Below are 21,468 nucleotides of genomic sequence, written 5' to 3'. Positions count from 1 at the left end.
TAAGCCCGTGTAAGCCGGTAAGTTTTACATTGGCTTCGCTTGGCACCAACATCAAATCTATTTAATAAATAGCACTTCTAAATAATATGTAGTGGTAATTAATAATATCAATTTTTTTTTACTTTTCCGTTTTTGAATTCGGTTTTCTTTAACGTAGTTATTGAAGTGAAACTTCTTTATCGGGGTTGGAAAAAAATTTAGTGTAACATTTTTTCGTTACGCGCGACATTTTGCCGTTACGCGCCATCTTTTTCTTATCCCTACCACGCGTGATTCGACGTATTTCTGTAAAGTTGCATATAGTAAATTATTTTTTGAAAAATAAGGTCATAAAGAAGTTTCACTTCTTACGTGTGTACACTGGTACACATTTTTTTATAACACGGTGTAATAGGATATTTAAAATAACCTCTCTCATATGCAACCATATTCAAGGACGAAGACCTCCGTCCGGAATTCGAGACCTCAGTAAAGACGTTTCGAACGAACCCAGTGACAAGGGAAAAGGAGCCTTTTCTACCGCCCTGGCAGAAAACTATGAGATATGTGGCCACCAGTTCTGCTGTACTTTTTATGGTAATTAAATTTAATTAGAAATTATTTAGAAAAAAATGAAAAATTTAAAGTTTAAAATTAATTAGAAAATTTCTTCAGATAAAATCAGTCAATAAGGATTTTGACCGACGCCCTTAGTCAATAACCTTATTGACTAATTTTACCGGTCAATAAGGTTATTGACTGGTTAAGGGTTTTTACTGTAACATATATATTATTGATTTACATATATTTATAGTGTTTAATTTTCATAGAAATTATTTAATTTTCATTAAGACTTTGGAACTTATTTATGGACATGTTAAATAAATGTTTTTAAAAAAATAATTAACATATTTTAATGTACATAAACACAAAACTCACAATCACGCTGAAATATTGGCTAAAGCAAAACTGTCTGAAATATTTGGACCAATAGACTTTCAACAATTTTGCCAAAAAATAAAGTGCTTATTTCAATAATCTATACTATTCTAATATTATAAAGCTGAAGAGTTTGTTTGTTTGAACTCGCTAATCTCGGGAACTACTGGTCCGATTTGAATAATTCTTTCGGTTTTAATTAATAGCTCATTCATCAAGGAAGGCTATAGGCTATATATCATCACGATAAGACCAACATGAGTGGAGCCACGGGGGTGAAACCGCGCGGAGCAGCTAGTTATGTTATAAATATAGAAATCGTTGCCTGGTAGAGATCACTGCGCAATGATAAGGCTGTTTATTGTGCTATTTATTTATTTTGTTTTTATGTTTCAGAATAAAGTGTAACACACATATTAAATGTTTTTTTTTTCAGATAGTTGTAGTAATGGGTGCTGTATTAGGCACTATAATATATAGGATATCCATGGTATCAGTTATTTATGGAGGGAGTGGTTTCTTTTTGAAGAAACACGCCAAAATATTCACCGCCATGACGGCTGCGTTGATTAACTTGATAATTATTATGATATTGACTAGGGTAAGTGAAAATATTTGTATTATAGACAAAAGAGGATCGCTTCTTATAGAAATATGCTTGTTAGTTTGTTTGTTTTTGGGTCAGAATCTCTGAAATGGATTAACCGATTTTAATGAACTTTTACAGGAAGTGAATGATATTTTTTTAAGGCGTGGTTTGATATAATTTGTGAGAGTAACTAAGGTTATTTTTATTTTAAAATAAATTAAATTTCCTGCTATGATTTATCATATGTTTGAAGTGAAACTTCTTTATCGGGGTTAGAAAAAAATTTAGTGTAACATTTTTTCGTTACGCGTGACATTTTTCCGTTACGCGCCATTTTTTTCCTATCCCTACCACGCGTGATTCGACGTATTTCTGTAAAGTTGCATATTATAAATTATTTTTGGAAAAATAAAGTCATAAAGAAGTGTCACTTCTTACGTGTGTACCTGTGGTGTGTACACTAGTACACGCACACATTTTTTCTAAGTTAGTCCTAAAAAAAAGGCCTTCTATCTGTTTAAACCTACTTCTCCTTTAAATGACTTCAATAATTAATAATTTATTTCAGATATACGCCAAAATAGCATTATACTTGACAAACATAGAAAATCCAAGAACGCACACAGAGTATGAAGATTCCTACACTTTCAAGATATTCTTCTTTGAATTCATCAATTTCTATTCATCCCTTATCTATATTGCTTTCTTCAAGGTATGTATAGAAATATTTTAAAGTGTTAATCAAGTTTGTAATTTATCTGTGTTTGCCTTTCCAGAAGTCAATACTGAATACGAGGAAATAAATTTTTTAATTTCATATAGACACGTGTATATATACGTTTATTTTAAAACCATAGAGTTCGAGATCTTGAACATTAAATAGGGTAAACGCAGCTATCAACGACCCATCGAAAATCTGAAGGTATTACCGACCTATAAAAGTAATTCGAAATTTAAACGTTTCCAGAACTATTCTAGCTATAGGTAGGCAAAGTTATACACGAATGTATTACTTGAGCATCGTATACTTTAACGTTAGAGTGAGTAACTGAGCAAAAAAGAGTTAAAATGCGTAAGTTGCTGCGGGGTAGCGTGGAAGCAGGACGTGTCGTACTGTTCCGTTGTTCCTTCGGGTAAGTACTGTGAGTATCTTTTTAAGACATTTACAAACAAATGACATCTATACTTTAATTTATATTACTAAATGTCAATGCATTTAAGTGTCAACTTTTCATTTCTTACAACATTTTATTAATAGAAAGTAATTTGAAACGATAAAACTTAAAATTAAAATGGGACGGTGTTAGCTTCACCAGTTTAAGCCGCGGCAGGTATCAACGACCCGTAAGTCGGCAATGGCAGCAACGTAACTTTTTGTTTTATTTTCTTTTATGTTATTATATCACACTAACACAAGTGGTTTTATGGACCAGTTTAAATCTAAGCTATGAGTCTGCATAAAAATCTATTAGCGACTAAACTTTTTTGTCTAGTGTTGTGTCTTTTAGCGTTGTCAATTTATACAAAGTTATGATATTTTCGAGGATCCCTATCGAATAGTTACAGAAGTAAATCATTGTTTTTTTTTGTTTAAACAATATGCATTTGTTCATATTTTGTATGACATTAATCAATTATAATCTATTTTATAGTCTGATGATCAAATGAATTAAAATAACCATTTTTTTATGGGTCGGTAATACAATTTAGGTTTATACTTACATACTTTAATACCGACCCATGTGGGTCGGCAATAGCAACTATAGGAAGTTATTACCGATCGAATATAAATTGTTTAGTTTCTCATCTACTTACAAAGTCAAATTCAAATTGCTTTATTTGCAGAATCTATACATATAATAAATCTGTAGAAGGGTCAATTCTGTACATTGAAAATATTGAAAAAATAAATAGCAGGGGGTGTTACTGGATCGATACCAAACCCAAATATGTGATTAAAAAAATTTTTGTCTGTCTGTCTGTCTGTCTGTCTGTCTGTCTGTCTGTCTGTATGTGAAGGCATCACGTGAAAACTAGCGGTTCGATTTCGATGAAACTTGGTATAATTATACCTTATGATCCTGGGCGTAAAATAGGATACTTTTTATCCTGGAAAAATACGTAGAAAAAAATTAATCTTAATTTTTCAGTTTTATCCATAGACGTTGTTCCGTAGAACCGCGAACACACGTTGCGTATTATTATAGGCCTAGCCGTATTTGGGAATTGGGTCCAATAGATATTTATAAGATGTTATTGACAGAGGTACTCAAAATGGAGAAATAACCATCCACGCGAAGACCGACATCCGCGCGGACGGAGTCGCGGGCGGAAGCTAGTGTAGAATAAAGATGTTTGTATATACAGATAATATTGATCCTTAAACATTCTGCTCGTAATTGAGCGTGCAAATATATTTTTATTACTTTTATGACATAATAGGTGCCTATTAAAAATTATATTTTTAGGTTAAATTTAAAAAATTAAAAAAAAATTATATTTTTAGGTTTTTAGGTTAAATTAACATAAAACATATAATTAGGTATATTTTTTCCAGAAATATGGAGCCACGAAAGCGGCGAAAAGTATTCAGTAAAACACAACTCGCCGAAGCAATCAATCAAATAGCATAACGAAATATCCTAGAGTTTGAAATCCTTAATTTAATATATGTACATATATTAATAGTATTATGTTGATTAATTTAAAAGTTTATAATTATTTAGTTCATTACTAAAAAGTACTCATTTGTTTTATTAAAAATAACTACAACTAAAAAATACGAATATATTTGCATTTTTATTTCATTTTATTAAGATCGGTAATCATCATCATCACTAGCTTCTATACATTCCATTGCTGGAAAAAGGCTTCCTCTCACATACGATCGGGAATAGCTGCATAAAAATCGTTAATAGCTTCACAGCCGTTTTTATGGGTCGGTAATAGCAACAATCGACTAAGTCACATTGTAAATTATTTTTTACAAGATAATCCTTTATTAGAATGTATTTGCTTCAATAAATACATTTTTTATACATAACACTAGCATATAAAATGAAATTATAAATCTTTAGAAGAACCAGTATACTTAAAAAATATGGTTGATTTTGAAATTGCCTTAGAGGGGTCGTTAATACCTGCGTTTACCTTAAGTCAATAAATAAATAAATATTCGGTTATATTTTGCTTATAATTAAAAGTAACACGTATCTAACAAATACACGTTAACACCTACCTGCCTCATAATTAACTAAATGAAAAAAAATAGTATTTTTCTACTACTACAATCATATAAACATTGTGTAGCTACTTACAGTCCCGTGTCCCCTAATGGGGTAAGGGTCAGATGCATTATTCATACATCTGTTTCACTGATCGATTTTATTTTAGGGACAAGTAGGTGATCAGCCTTCTGTGTCCTACCAGACCGAGACATTTCTTTTTCTTCGTCTCCACCGGGAATCGAACCCAGGACCCCTCAGCGCTACGTCAACCACTGTACCAATGAGGCGGTTTGTGTAGCTACTACTAACTATTATTTTTAAATTTAATTGACAAAAACACCATTTTTTTATTCTAGGGCCGTTTCTACGACTACCCAGGTGATGACCAAGCTAGAAAATCCGAATTCTTCAAACTAAAGGGCGACATTTGTGACCCGGCGGGATGTTTGTCAGAATTATGTATACAACTCGCTATAATAATGATTGGAAAACAGTGTTTCAATAATTTCGTGGAATTGGGCTATCCGTAAGTTAATTAAGAGATTTTTTTTTTGGAAAACTGCTTGACCCATTCTAAATGGATCAAGTAGTTTTCCAAAAAAAAATCTCTACTATCTAACTACTTGATCCATTTTGATGGCTTTTCTAAAGATTCTGGGTCGAGTAGTTTTTGATAATAAAAAATCGTCTCGTTTTATGATTTAGCCTCATTTTCTACAAATAATCATGCGAAAATTAAGTAATAAATCGTGTTTAAAATCCGTCATTAATAATTCTATAATAATAAACTCAAACTCAAGCATTTATTTTGTCACTTCTCCAAGCACTTTTGAATCATAACATAGTTTAACCATTTACCACCAGACTACAATTATACCAAACATGCTACAAAAAAAAATTATAAATTAAGTATAATATAAATAAATAAATTAAATGAATTATTACAGAAAACTCCACAATTGGTGGCGTCAAAGATCACATAGAGCGGTAACAAGGGATCCCAGTAAACCGCACATGGCCTGGGAACAAGACTATCATTTACAGGACCCAGGCAGACTCGCGCTATTCGACGAGTATTTGGAGATGAGTGAGTTAAACAAATAAAAAAAAATGTGTGCGTGTACTAGTGTACACACGTAAGAAGTGAAACTTCTTTATGACCTTATTTTTAAAAAAATAATTCACTATATGCAACTTTACAGAAATATGTCGAATCACGCGTGGTAGGGATAAAAAAAGATGGCGCGTAACGGAAAAATGTCACGCGTAACGAAAAAATGTTACACTAAATTTTTTTCCAACCCCGATAAAGAAGTTTCACTTCAAAAACTTTGAACTCTTATTAATACATAGACTCACAATCATTAAAACAGACAGATTTACTTCAAACTTTAGACTGACTGGTTGGCTTGGTTGGTAGCGGCCCTGCCTTCCAAGCCAGAGGTCGTGGGTTCGATTCCCACCCGGGGCAAATATTTGTGAGTTGAAATGTTTGCTCTGTGTCTGGGTGTTAATTATCTATTAAAGTATTTATAAAAATTATGTATGTTTATCAGCCATCTGGTTTCCATAACACAAGCGAAAGCTTAGTATGAGATCAGATCGTGCCGTGTGTGAAAATTGTCCTGAAATATTTATATATTTACTAGCTGTCCCGGCAAACGTTGTTCTGCCTTACTCTTCATCATTTAGGGTTATGAAAAATAGATGCTAGCCGATTCTCAGACCTACCCGATATGCACACATTTCATGAGAATCGGTCCAGCTGTGTTGGAGGAGTATGGTAACTAACATTGCGATAGGGGATTTTTTTTTTTTAAATAATAAAAAAATTTATTGACCACAAAACACACCACACAGATACAAAAAACAAGAAAACAAAAAACCAATAGAACTTAAAAACTAATAAAACTTACTTAAAACATAACAAATAAAATAATATAAATACCTTATAACTAAACTTAAAAAATATAACTAAAAACAACAACAAAGTACTGTGTGGTAATGTCCATCATCAAAAGGGACTACTCAGTTAAAAGCTGTAGTGCCCCATAGCAACACTAACAGCACTGATTTTCAGGAGCCCCTATCGGTTGCGAATAATATAGGTATAAGATTTATTTATAAGAATTTTATATATAAGATTTATCAATAAAATAATTTCATGTGTTTATTTTATTATTATTTTTTTTAATTTTTAAAGTGAAACTTTTATTACATCGTCTCAAACTGTTTAGTCTGTGTAGCGCATGTCGCGTGACGCACGATACGTACGATAATTATCGTACAAATACGATAATTTTTAGTTAAATGTCTATAGTGTGAAAAAAAAGTTTCACTTTTACCGTGGTTTCATAAAAACACACAACTTTTTTTTTTTTTTATTTCAGTACTCCAATACGGTTTCGTTACATTATTCGTAGCGGCATTCCCTCTAGCACCATTATTCGCTTTACTCAATAATATTGCGGAAATCAGATTAGACGCGTACAAAATGGTGACACAAGCGAGACGACCGTTGGCTGAAAGAGTCGAAGATATTGGCGCTTGGTAAGTATTTGTAGCGTCGACAAGCCAATTTATGAGTTATCGAATTTCAAGTGTAACGCTAAGAAAGTTCACACGGTAACTCATATATAAACAGTTCGTGCGCTATGCACAGACAGTCACGGGCTTGTCGGGACGCGGGTGGGTCGCATTAGGTCGAATATTAATTACATACTGATAAATATATGTAGTTAACGAAAAATAACCTTTTGCGTAGTTATTCATCTTTTATTACACCCGCACATAACAAGCCCCAACATTGGTGACTCCCGGCGAAAAGTGAACATTATTATAGTGAATTGCATAGATATCGTTTGTTAATAATTAAAAATGAAATCGGCAGTTCCAGTTCGAGCAGTTTCGTCGGTACAGTATACCCTTCTCGAGCAGTTAGCACAACTAAAGCAGCGGGTAAACCAGCTGGAATGTGCAGGCTCGAGAGGAAAATCGTTTAGCGGTCGAAGGTATGGAAATAGCACGCATCGTTCCGCATCTCAAAATCACGATCGTGCAGGAATATCAAAACAGAGAAGACCAAATTGGTTATGTTATTACCATTACCGCTATAAGAACAATGCCAGCAAGTGCTTTCAACCTTGTGTGTGGCGGAAGCAGCATCTATTAAGTTTTTAGTGGACACCGGCGCAATCAGAAATGTTTTAATTTTACCAGTGTCGAAAAATAACCGATCCGCGAGTGAGTGTACTGTGTAGTGATTATTACGATAAAAAATCGAGTTTTGAAATAGATAGCAGTCTTGAGTATGTAAGTAAATTACGAGATACTATTAGGAAATATCAGTCAGTAGCTATTAGGCAGAATGTAAGACGGAACATATATATTCACCCCGATTTAGAAAAATGCGATTATGTTTTTGTAAGAAACGACGCAGTGCGTAAGCCTCTATAACCAACATACGACGGTCCTTATCGTGTGTTGAGTCGAGAGGAAAAGGTATTTTACATTCAAATGACTGGCAGGAAAGTTAGAATATCTGTAGACCGTCTAAAACCTGCATATTATTTGAATGATGATAGTGATACGAAATCTGGGGCAGATACTGAGGTTCCATTACAAATTCCAAGTAGCGAATTGCCTAATACACATACCACGCGTAGTGGAAGAGCTATACGATTACCAGTACGATTTAGGTATTTGTAATTGTTTCAACTATTTTAAATTTATTAGAATTACGATGATTATAAGTATTCATATAAGACTTCATAGAAATGTATAATAAATACTTAGTAATCAACACATCGTATTTAATAAATAATAGCACTTATGAAATTTGAAACGAGTTCATTGTTAATGGTTTAACGTTTTAAGTATGGTATTTCAAATTTATGTTTGTGAGTTTTTATTGAAATGTTTACTACTTAGAAATTTAAGTACTTTTGATTTATGGCTTATGAGTGTATAGTAATAGCTTTTGTAATATTAAACGATACAAGTGTAAGAAAAACGTATTGGGATTTGAAATGTTAATGTTACTAAGTGTTAGATGACGTGTAACAATTATCGCACGCCACTTAGAAGACCCAACCGAGTTTTTGTAATAACATAAATAGTTTAACGAAATTAGGTGTTAACTGTTAACCACTTGTATACGTTATGATTGATTTATATTGTGAACATTTTTTATACTTTATATTGTAAACATTTTGTAACCTTATATAGCGACACTTTATATACACCCATCTGTTTAATGTTTAGTTTAATTGTAAGTTTTTTTTTACTTGTATACCCTTTTTATTTTTTAAGGGGGGAATGATGTAGCGTCGACAAGCCAATTTATGAGTTATCGAATTTCAAGTGTAACGCTAAGAAAGTTCACACGGTAACTCATATATAAACAGTTCGTGCGCTATGCACAGACAGTCACGGGCTTGTCGGGACGCGGGTGGGTCGCATTAGGTCGAATATTAATTACATACGGATAAATATATGTAGTTAACGAAAAATAACCTTTTGCGTAGTTATTCATCTTTTATTACACCCGCACATAACAAGACCCAACATATTTATATTTATGGATTTTATAAAGAGGATTTTTTTTTGTTTGATTGTAATGAATAGGCTCATAAACTACTGGACCGATTTTAAAAATTCTTTCACCATTCGAAAACTACATTATCCACGAATAATATAGGATAGGTTTTATCCCGGAAATCCCACAGGAACGGGAACTATGCGGGTTTTTCTTTCAAAACGCGGGCAGAATGCTAGTTTTATTATAATTATTATGAGATAATTTAAAAACCTAGATAAAACCTAGCCTATGTACAATAAAGTTAAAAAACCTATAAGAAATTTGCAAAAAACTTCAATTTTTTTCCTTAATCTGTACAAGACTGGTGCCGTTACTATAGATGTATGTAATGTTTCAGGCTATAAAATATTACCTTCAAATTTGAGATATGTTTTTTGTTATATTTAAGGTACGGAATTCTAAGAGGCATCACATATGCGGCTGTTGTATCGAATGTAAGTATATTTTTGTCTTTAATTCAATACTTTATTAATAATAAAAATTAATAAATCAAAAACACGACAATATAATACTAAATTATTATAATATTATATTAGCAGTAGCTTATAAAATAAAAATAAGGCAAAAACAGGACTTTCACATTTATTTATCTATCTATAAATAAAAAAATAATCTAAACTACAACATTGGCATAAAATGAAACACAAAAGAAAATTTAAAATCTTTATTCATAGCAAATAAACTACAAAAACTAATAATATGTTATATTTCAGGCTTTCGTCATAGCGTATACAAGCGACTTCATTCCAAGAATGGTGTACAAATATGTATATTCTCCAGATTATACATTATCTGGATATATAGATCATTCTTTATCATGTAAGTATAATTTATTGTAAAACTAGCTTTCCGCCCGCGTCTTCGCCCGCGTTTTCAAAGTAAAACCCGTATAGATCCCGTTCCCGTGGGATTTCCGGGATAAAACCTACCCTATGTGTTAATCCAAGTTACCCTCTATATGTGTGCTAAATTTCATTGTAATCGGTTCAGTAGTATTTGCTTAGTACATATTTGCGTGTAAGAGTAACAAACACACACACACACATCCTCGCAAACTTTCGCATTTATAATATTAGTAGGATTAATTTGATTTAATGTGTAATATGTTCTTGGTTTCTCACAAACATTTTGATGAATTTATGAAAGAATACAGCATTTAATATTGTTTTATGAGTCTCAATCTATACAAATATTATAAAGAGGAAAGGTTTGATTTTTTGTTTGTTTGTTTGTTTGTATGAATTGAATAGGCTCCGAAACTACTTGGCAGATTTGAAAAATTCTTTCACCATTCGAAAGCTACATTATCCACGAGTAACATAGGCTAGGTTTTATCCCTGAAATCCCACGGGAACGGGAACTATGCGGGTTTTTCTTTGAAAACGCGGGCGAAGCCGCGGGCGGAAAGCTAGTGTGATATAAATCGATTCACATGAAATAAATTATATTTAATATGTAAAAGTAGTCATATATGGTTATTTGAGGTAAAAATTAAATGAGTATAATGTAAGGTATACAAAAACAGATGGCGCTGATTTAAATTGTCGCCAGATTTAATATGACTGTGTTATTGCATGGATAAGAAATGAGGAAAAATTAGACAAAAAAAACTTTATACGGAGTGTTACACATCATGTCATTTGAATGCCATCGATTCTGAATTTTCTCGAGTTTTTGAAATGAACACATAACTTTGCTGTTACTACTGTTACCTAGGTTTATCCTTATATTTTAATGTTGATTCTTTGTTGTAAACTCAACTTCCATGTTTGTTTTTTCAATATCTTACCTAGCTACGGTATACGTAAGTTACGTTTACCGTAAGTACATAAAAACGAACCCTACAGTAAATTCAATTTTTTTCCCTCCAAGTATTCAACACATCAGACTACAGAGAAGACTGGGGTGCTGATGAGAACGAAGTCGACCCCCCCACGTGTGCGTACCGGGGTTACCGAAACCCCCCTGACCACGCTGACCCCTATGGCCTATCACCTCATTATTGGCATGTGTTTGCTGCTAGATTAGCCTTTGTGGTTGTTTTTGAGGTAATATATTATACACTACATGCACAAAACACCGCCTATATAAAAATAAAAATACACAAACATACATTCATATACACACTAATACATAAATATTATACACATAAGTAAAGGGGTTACCGCAACCCCCCGACCACGCTGACCCCTATGGTCTACATTACTGGCATGTGTTCGATATAAATACATACAGAATCATATTCGATTTAGTTAACTGCCTATATTATATCCAACCGTATAGTTTCATATAGGTACATTCATTTAATGGCCTGGATCATAATATAAAAAGTAATTATTATTTTTTTTTCAATAAATATTTTTTATCTCTTTTTAAAACGCACGGTCTGACAGGTCTGATGTATTTGTTCAAAACATACATTTTTCCACAAACAAAATATAGTTACTCCAGTATTTAATTACTGACTAAAATAAAAAATGTGTGCGTGTACTAGTGTACACACTTAAGAAGTGAAACTTCTCTATGACCTTATTTTTAAAAAAAATAATTTACTATATGCAACTTTACAGAAATACGTCGAATCACGCGTGGTAGGGATAAGAAAAAGATGGCGCGCAACGGAGAAATGTCACGCATAACGAAAAAATGTTGCACTAAATTTTTTTCCAACCCCAATAAAGAAGTTTCACTTCAAAAATATCGATCAGGTTAATATTTTTCAATAAATATTTCTTTATTTTTAGCACGTAGTATTCGGTCTAACCGGTCTGATGCAGTTGTTCATACCAGACGTGCCAACAGAACTCCGCACGCAGATACAAAGAGAAGCGTTATTGGCGAAGGAAGCGAAGTATGAGCACGGGAGACGCCGTCTGTCGACTGAGTACAGACAACTTATAACGCAGAAGAGTGAGAATGCAGGTTGGTAGATTATTTGACTCTTTTGAAGTTATATTTTTATTTTATTTTGTGTGTTTTTTGTATAATAATATAATCGGGGGGGGGGGGGGGGGTTGATTTGTATGATTATAAAAAGTGGTATAAAATAATAGTTAGAAGAAAATAGAATCACTCAATTTTGTATAGAAGATCTTATTAAATAAAACACAAGCAAACATAATTATTCCATTTATTTTTAACTCCATTTAGCAGAACGCCAAGGCCCATGGCTACGGCGTCCATCTCGAGCGTCTGACGGTCTTGACGCACATGTAGCTGTCACACAGCGGCCATCTTCGCCACAGATAACAGACTAATTAAAACACAGACATAGTAAATAGAATACGAATAATACAGACAGACAGAGAGTAAATAAATTATAGTAATACAGTATTGTATATTTATAATATTTTTTATTACTTCCGAATTTCACTACATTTCTCATATATGTATAGTGAAATATGGAACTAATGCCGTCATCTTATGAAACGACATTTCAGATCATTCAAGCTTCAGTTCAACAGATTTTTATGTAAATTCATTGTATTTCACGAGTACCCTTGCATTTGGACGACAATCCTACTTAATATTATAAATGCGAAAGTTTGTGAGGATGTGTGTGTGTGTGTGTTTGTTACCTACTCTTTCACACAAATTCTACTGAACCGATTACAATGAAATTTAGCACACATATAGAGGGTAACTTGGATTAACACATAGAAATGGTTTTATCCCGGAAATGCAACGGGAACGGGAACTATGCGGGTTTTCCTTTGAAAACGCCGGCGAAGCCGCGGGTGGAAATCTAGTATAATATAATGGCGGTTGTAAAATGAGGTTTAGCGTAGTTGCGTTACTATTTGTATTCTTTTTACTGTGGCACAGATTATATAAGTTTTACATTAATTGTTTTATTGGTGTGTCAAAACTTTTTTTTTGCATTTATTGTGAATATTGGTGTTAAATTGTTTTTTTTAGGATTTATAGAAGATATTATTTTATGATATGTGTTTTATAGTCATTGAAATATACAGTATGGTAATTTTCGATGGGCCCTGTAGGGAAAGTACTTTAAATACTGAAGATAGCAAATTTTGCTTAAAGGAAACATTCCTTTATTTTTAAAAAGAAATAGAACTGCATTCAAAGATTTTCGAGAATTCATTTGCATCGACCGGGAATCGAACTAACTAAGATTTCAAGTACTTTCCCTCCAAGTCCCATCGGAAATTTCCACACTGTATACTGTATAGGTATAATATTATAAACTGTATAGAAAATTGATATTCAGTGTTGTTCTAGTCATGAAATTATAGTGAAAATTAAGTATAAATAAATAAATTATAAAACTCTCTGTTTGGATTAATATACTCATAATTAATTATTCTAAAAAATTTTCTTTGAGATTCCTCTAAATTTTTTCACTTTGACAATAAGGGGATTTTTAAAAGGGTATAATTAAAATAAAAACACAGAATTAGGGTGCTTTTCCACCAATAATGTTCGAGGATGTGTAGCGAGGAATGTGTTTGTAAATAACCAATAGTATCGCTTCAAACTTCAAACTAAATGAAGCGATATGATTGGTCCTTTACATACACATTCCTCGCATATTATTGGTGGATCGACTTTAAAATATTTAAATTCATAAATGTCATATTTATTTGTAGAATCTCAAAAAGAATCTCTTTTTTAATGTATTTTGAAGTGAAATTTCTTTAGACGGGTTGAGAGTAAAATTTCAAGGTCGTGTCATGGCTATACCGACACTTCATGGGGTGAAGTGACGATTTTGGAATCTTGCCAAAGAAGTTTCACTTCTGATACGTGTGCTCGGCATATGCTTTTTTTTTTGTCGATCGTGCATTATAGAGATAAAATAATATTAAGTTCTTAAAAGTATTGGCCCTTGTATTTTTTTTTATTGGCCCTTTAACCTATTTTTTATCTAACGAAAATGGAAGATTTTAATACAAAATGTATATCATGAAATATTTTTATTACTAAAAACTTCATACAATTATTATAATGTATTGGGTCCAAACTATTTTATTGTGCGTTTTGTAAATGTAGTAAATTTAGAATAAGTAATAACTATTTTTAAGGGAATTTCAAAACCTTTTATTTTTATTTTAAAACTAGCGGTCCGCCCCGGCTTCGCCCGTGGTACATATTCACGTTTTCTCTACATAAGAACCATCCTCGAACTTCAAGGAATATTAAAAAAAAAGAATTAACGAAATCGGTTCAGCTGTTCTCAAGTTATGCGCTTACCAACACATTTTGGGATTCATTTTTATATTTTAAAATATATTTCTTATGAAATTTTTTTACTCACCTTTTTCATGTGATTGTATTTAAAATAATTAACATATATAGTCTAAATGTTTTGTAGTTGTTAATAATAATTAAAGTATCTTCATACTTATATTTTTTCTAGTTATGTGTTTATTGTATTACAATTAGTGAATCTCAGATAAATGCTTTAAATTTTTAACAAGTACCTAAGTAATAATTCATGTTTACGTTTTAATATATTTATTTTAAGAATGTGTGTTTGAAATTCCCTTAAATTTATAGATATTTAAGTAAAAAATAGGATCTTATGAAATAACTTAATGTGAATGTCGAAATTAAATGTGATATTAATTAAGGAGCACTTTTTAAATGTTTTTCATTTACTACTCGGTGTTGCAATAAATGTTATTGTTAAAAATAATTATTTGTTTTATTTTATTCCTTATAAAGATAAAGTCGAAGGTGTTTTTTATTAATTAATGTACATGTACACATGGGCGTAGCCACGGTGGGGCAGGGTGGGGCGCTTGCCCCACCCTGGCTCTGGCCTGGAAGGTACCTAACCAAATCTAAAAAATTAAATTATCTAACTACTGACTACAAAACTTAATATCCGCAAGAAAACTCACTTTCGAAAGTTTGCGCAAGATTGACCCGATGCGTAAACAAACGTAATCCTTTTGTTTTTCGTTTGTCTGTGTGAGTCACTATTCCTATGTGCAATTATTTACCTCTAATTTTACTGATTAACAAATTGTCATACGCCCAGCGCCTAAGCAGATCCATATAGCCACGATCGCAATCTTAACGGAAACTATCCACTTTAGGGCAAAAGTTATTGTCTTAGGTTGTATTATGGCTTTTTGTAGAAAGTAAAATTTTGCATCTTTTATATCCTGTAAACTCTTTTTGGAAAACTCACCGTTTACTATTTATCGCCCATTAAATGAATTGGTTTATCGTTTTTGGCTCTTAAAATATTGGATTAATCAATAAAATACATCTATCCATTTTTTAAGATCAGTTTATTCTCTACAACTTTTGTTAAAAAGTTTTTTTTCTAATGCCTACAATTTTAAAGTTTTGGATTACCTATGCATATTGCATACCATATAATGCTACAAATTCAAGAAACTAATTAAAAATTATGTACTGGTAGTTCTTCAAAATTAATAGTTAATTTCCTCACCTGCAATAGTACCTAATGGACTTTTTAAATATTTTATGTTAGGTATTGTATTTCGTAAAACTGAATAATATTGAGTACATATTATAATTTATATTATTTTATATTCGGATGCAAGAATAAAATAAAAGTAAACGAAAGGAGGATATTTAGAAAAATGTGTTATAAATTAATTTTTCTATAAAAAAAAATCAAAATTTTATCAAAAATCCACTTGCATTGGATATCTCTTTTTCGTCTTCATTACATCCGTAAAAAAAAAATTTTTAGGCCGCGTCACCCGCCGAGCGCCGGCCGCCGACAAACTCAAAAAGTATGGGCACTAGAAAAGTTTAAGTATTTAGTAGTTGAACAAAAGTTGTAGAGAATGAAGTGATCTTAAAAAATTGATAAATGCATTTTATTGATTAATCCAATATTTTAAAAGTTATTAGCCAAAACGATAAACCGGTTCATTAAATGGGCCATAAATCGTACACGGTAAGTTTTACAAAAAAGTTTACAGGGTATAAAAGATGCGAAATTTTACTTCCTATAAAAAAGGCAAAATAACTTTGGCTCTAAAGTGGATAGTCTCCGAAATATCGCCCAAAAATTTTTCTTTAAGATTGCGAGCGAAGCACCACCTGGATCTATCAGCAATTTGTGTTTTTATGGTCAGTAAGTGACCCTAAACTTTAAAACAAAAACGAAATTGCATCGGAAATTTAGTGCGAGGTTAAAATATGCTTTAATTACTGGGATATGTTTACCATTTAAAATGGTTTAATTTACCATTTATATTTATTTCATGTTTATTTTACATGTTTATTTATTTCATATTAGTTTACATGTTTATTTATTTCATGGTAAAAAGAAATTAATACATCACATTAATGTATCTATAGAAAGATAAACTATATAATATAGTAGCCAAACCATATTTTTAGGGTTCCAAACCACAAAAAGAAAAACCGGAACCCTTATAGGATCACTTTGTTGTCCGTCTGTCTGTCAAGACCATTTTTCTCTGAAACGCATGGAGGTATCATGCTGAAATTATGAAAAAATCAAACTACTAGTCAACCCAATCAAAAAGATACAGCCGTTTTTGCTGAAAATTTTCGACATCCGCAAGGATCGCAAGGAATCAAATCCTACAGGTTTCTTCGTGTACCCAGAATTTTGAAATTTTCAATGAAATAACGTCTTATAGCGCAGATAAAGGACGAAGTGCGAACCGTTTAGGTTTTGATAAACGGCTGTATCTTTTTGATTGCGTTGGTATATAAGTTTGATTTTTTTTACAGCTTCAAGAGACGGTAGATTTTAGTGTTCAATATTAATTTCAGCTTGATACCGCGACGCGTTCCTGAGAAAAAAATATTTTTAGATAGACAGACAGACGGACAACAAAGTGATCCAATATGAGCTTCGTTTTTTTTCTTTTAGAGGCTCGAAGCCCTAAAAATTAAACGGGATTATACCTCGGATAAAGTTGCTAGTTAAATTTTTTTTATTATTGTTGCCCCACCCTGAGCCCATGGCTAGCTACGCCCATGCATGTACATTGCAAACTCATGCATACAGGGTGTCCCACTATTGGTATACTGAGCGCGAAGGAACTTGTAGTATTGCGTATACTGATCACGTAAGAAATACTTAAACAATAAAATTAGATCAAAAAATTTTTCCTGAAAATCCATGTCCCCTTTCTAGCTGTAGTAATGTGAGCATTTTGTCTATGAAAACATCTTATACGATAGCTCACGTTCTGGTTTCAAAATGGTTGATTAAATAATAGATATCATGATGTAAATAAAGTTGTTGATTTTATTTTTCTCACCTAAGTACATTGATTCGCGATAAGCTATACATAATATTTTGAATTTAAAATCGGCCAGCAGTTTAAATCAGCGCCATCTGTTATCAATTACTATACACTATAACAAACATATGTGAAACAAGCGCTGTTTCTACTCTACAACAGATGGCGCTACTAAAAAAACAATTTTTTTTTTATGAAACAGTTAACTATCTTAGAAATTACTGTCTTCTTAGAACAAACAACTTAACAACATACTTAAATGATTTAAACATTTTTATTTTAAACCATACACGCCATCAATTGTGGAAAGTACAATATCGAACGTTACTATGGTAATAGGTAAGTAAGGTCAAGATTGTCTGATGCTGGAGCCTGAAGGTGGAAGACACTGGAATGTGAAAACAATAAAGTTAGATTATGTTGGCTGTTTGCTGAAAATCGTATTTTTAGTTTAAAACAAATTAATGTGTAAGTCGGAGACAGTCATTAGTACGGTCGTCAATCGACATATAAATATATTCTAGTAAAACATATTCGCGAAAATTTGTAAGAATGTACATTTTATTGTTCTTTCAGTACGCGAAAACTACTAGACGTATTTTGATGATGCTTGATAGGGCAGAAAATACAATGAAAGATGTAGCAGAGTATTATTGTACATATTAAGTAAGTAAGTTAGTAAGGAAACAATATAAGCTACATAAATATGTACCTACTAGCTTTTGCCCGCGGGTTCGTCTACGAATGAATCTCTACTAACTAATGTCAAATACCATTGTGAAAATAGTTCATACTGGTACATACTAATATTATCCAATCATTCTCGAGTCACAGAGTTTTAAACGAAACTAAGAAACAACCTTAACAACTTGTAGACTTTTTATGAAATAGGACGCAGGTAAACTGTTTAGCATAGGCAAGTTACAATGGTGTTCTTCGCAGGCATGCAGTTTTTTTTTTTTTAATATCTATTAGATATAGAGTGATTCAAGAGAAAGGTTTTTAAAATAGGTAGTACTAGCATAGTATAATATTATCTGTGATAAGACATAATATAAGAATGTAAATCCCAGTTGTAAAGATGACGAAACAATAGTGAATTAACAACAGGGCATCGCCCCACTTGCAATCTAATGAATGAAGTATTTCCTGTCAATTCTGAACCGGTGTGATCTGGTTCTTAGCAAGTAATGTCTTTGGGATGACAGTATAAAAGGTAGTTGTTGTTTACTAATATTATGTATCTGTTTGATGGACGCGCTTATCTTAGGAACTACTAGATCGAATTGAAAAATCTTTCTTAGCATAAAATCTAACGTCAGCAGATACTCTTAAATAATATGATGCATTACGCATTAGTGACAAAATGCAAGTGCCAACCTTTTTTTAAGGCGACTACACCACCGAAACTAGCGCCCCCCCAACATTTTATTTTTTTACTCCTAAACCAGATCAAATTTAAAAAATCTAGCTCGGTACTTTGCTAGTATATTACTTGTAGTATTTTTGGTATTACTTTTCATTATTTTGCATTCGGTAAATTAGGAGAACTTTTGATTACCGCCAAAAGTGGCCACTTTTGGCGGTAATCAAAAGTTCTCTAGAATAATGAACAGTTAGAATAGTGAAAAGTAATACCAAAAATACTACAAGTAATATACTAGCAAAGTACCGAGCTAGATTTTTTAAATTTGATCTGGTTAAGGAGTAAAAAAATAAAATGTTCGGTGGCGCTAGTTTCGGTGGTGTAGGCCTACACCACCGAAACTAGCGCCACCGAACATTTTATTTTTTTACTCCTAAACCAGATCAAATTTAAAAAATCTAGCTCGGTTTCGGTGTTTCACGGTTCACGGTTCAGTTTCGGTGGTGTAGTCGCCTTAACAAATCCTAATAATATTATGTGAATATTATAAATGCGAAAGTTTCGGAGGATGGATTAAAAAAAAAAAACGACTGGATGGAGTTTATCATTTATTTCTTTGGAAAACAAAACAATATTTCTTAAAAATAAGAGACAAAAAACTATACACCTATACCTACATAAGGATACAATTAACACAGAAACATAGAAATTACGAGCATGAATACAATTCAAGCATCACGGTACATAATGAATTTACATCAAACGAGTTTCGGTGGTGTAGGCCTACACCACCGAAACTAGCGCCACCGAACATTTTATTTTTTTACTCCTTAACCAGATCAAATTTAAAAAATCTAGCTCGGTTTCGGTGTTTCACGGTTCACGGTTCAGTTTCGGTGGTGTAGTCGCCTTAACAAATCCTAATAATATTATGTGAATATTATAAATGCGAAAGTTTCGGAGGATGGATTAAAAAAAAAAACGACTGGATGGAGTTTATCATTTATTTCTTTGGAAAACAAAACAATATTTCTTAAAAATAAGAGACAAAAAACTATACACCTATACCTACATAAGGATACAATTAACACAGAAACATAGAAATTACGAGCATGAATACAATTCAAGCATCACGGTACATAATGAATTTACATCAAACGAACAGAGCTAGAGGCTAGAGCAAGAGCATTCTTTCGTGATCTTTTAGTGTAAACGAAAACTCGTATTTAGTGTTGTTCAGTATTAGAACATTGCATAGAATATTTTCGAACGCACTAAAAACAACGAAAGAATGGTCTACGCCTGTTTACACTAAAACAATTTTACATAGTGTGGTTAGAATGAGCATTCGCTCGTTTGAAGTAAATGCACCGTAAAATGATTAATTTTAAAGCTTTCGACTTGGAGTTGGAAACTTTACAATGATATGGGATAAAGTTTGATTTTGCCTGTGGGTTCGACACTGCTAAAAACTACGTTCCCACTGCTGGGATCCGAACACGGGCCTCCTATGAGGTTGGGCCACGGTTGGGCCATAATCCACCACGCTGGTCAAGATGTCACATATCGTCGAACTTTTTTGATTCGCGCACAGGCTTTTTTTCTCACGAAGTTTTTCTTCGCCAATTGTACATGAAAAGAGAGAAAGAAAATACATTTATGTATAGCTATAAAATATTTACATAGTATAAAACAAAATCGCTTTCTCTGTCCCTATGTCCCTTTGTATGCTTAAATCTTTAAAATTACGAAACGGTCTTGGATGCGGTTTTTTTTAAATAAATAGATAATATATTCAAAAGGAAGGTTTAAGTGTATAATTTAACAGGTTTAAGACAAAGCGGGCGAAACCGCGTAAGCTAGTATAGTAGGTATTTATAATAAGAAGAAAAATTGAACTGTATCGTACAAAATGGATAATATCCACTCAGTGCTATCATTACTTCTACTAAAACCAAAAACTTACTTTACATTCTTTGCGAGTGTTGCCATATTAATTATTACTAGGTTTCCGCACGCAGCTTCGCCCGCTCTGCCTAATACATAATAAATTATATACTAAAACCTTCCTTGAGAATAGGTACTATTTATTAAAACAAACCGCATCAAAATCCCTTGCGTAGTTTTAAAGATTTAAGTATACATAGGGACATAGAGACAGAGAAAGAGACTTTTTTTATACTACCTATGTAGTGATTACTAAAGTACCCAAAAAGTTACATTCTTTGCAAGTGTTGCCATATTAATTATTGTGATAATAACAATATCATTGAAACAAAGACAAATCGGATAAATGTATGTCAGTGACATGGGAAGTGCTAAGGTCCCAAGGAAGTGTGGCTTGTAAAACTAAGTGTATATATCCCGTCGTTGTCTGCTTTTTAGTATGAGGGGTATATTAATTATGAGTGTGCATGAAATTTAGTCTATATTGGGTATACCTATACTTCCCCGTTTTTTTTTTGCACCCACTCCCACGCACGTAGGAAAAAAAATACATTCATTAATTTCCTCTCAGCTAAAAATTTGTCAAATTG

The 21,468-nt window shown here is 32.4% G+C and overlaps 1 protein-coding gene across 4 annotated transcripts in view; it reads left to right on the top strand.

Annotated features, from left to right (window-relative positions):
- LOC123704434 (anoctamin-4) overlaps nucleotides 1–12,923 on the top strand; it is a 33,217-nt gene extending 20,294 nt beyond the window's left edge. Inside the window, exons 17-27 of one of the 4 annotated variants that reach the window (XM_045652823.1) lie at nucleotides 436–576; nucleotides 1,355–1,519; nucleotides 2,076–2,219; nucleotides 5,091–5,260; nucleotides 5,682–5,821; nucleotides 7,125–7,284; nucleotides 9,723–9,768; nucleotides 10,048–10,153; nucleotides 11,207–11,382; nucleotides 12,079–12,256; nucleotides 12,488–12,923. In XM_045652823.1, coding sequence (XP_045508779.1) covers nucleotides 436–576; nucleotides 1,355–1,519; nucleotides 2,076–2,219; nucleotides 5,091–5,260; nucleotides 5,682–5,821; nucleotides 7,125–7,284; nucleotides 9,723–9,768; nucleotides 10,048–10,153; nucleotides 11,207–11,382; nucleotides 12,079–12,256; nucleotides 12,488–12,591 — 1,530 coding nt within the window. In that variant the 3' untranslated portion in view covers nucleotides 12,592–12,923. Of the gene's footprint in view, nucleotides 1–435; nucleotides 577–1,354; nucleotides 1,520–2,075; nucleotides 2,220–5,090; nucleotides 5,261–5,681; nucleotides 5,822–7,124; nucleotides 7,285–9,722; nucleotides 9,769–10,047; nucleotides 10,154–11,206; nucleotides 11,383–12,078; nucleotides 12,257–12,484 lie in introns of all 4 variants that reach the window. The other 3 variants (XM_045652822.1, XR_006753128.1, XR_006753129.1) reach the window with 3 other exon arrangements.
- Nucleotides 12,924–21,468: the final 8,545 nt, after the last annotated feature.

This window comes from Colias croceus, chromosome 29 (assembly GCF_905220415.1).
Source record: "Colias croceus chromosome 29, ilColCroc2.1".
Lineage (NCBI taxonomy): Eukaryota > Metazoa > Arthropoda > Insecta > Lepidoptera > Pieridae > Colias > Colias croceus.
The sequence above is the reverse complement of the archived record's forward strand: the minus strand, read 5'-3'. Positions and strand labels throughout refer to the sequence as shown.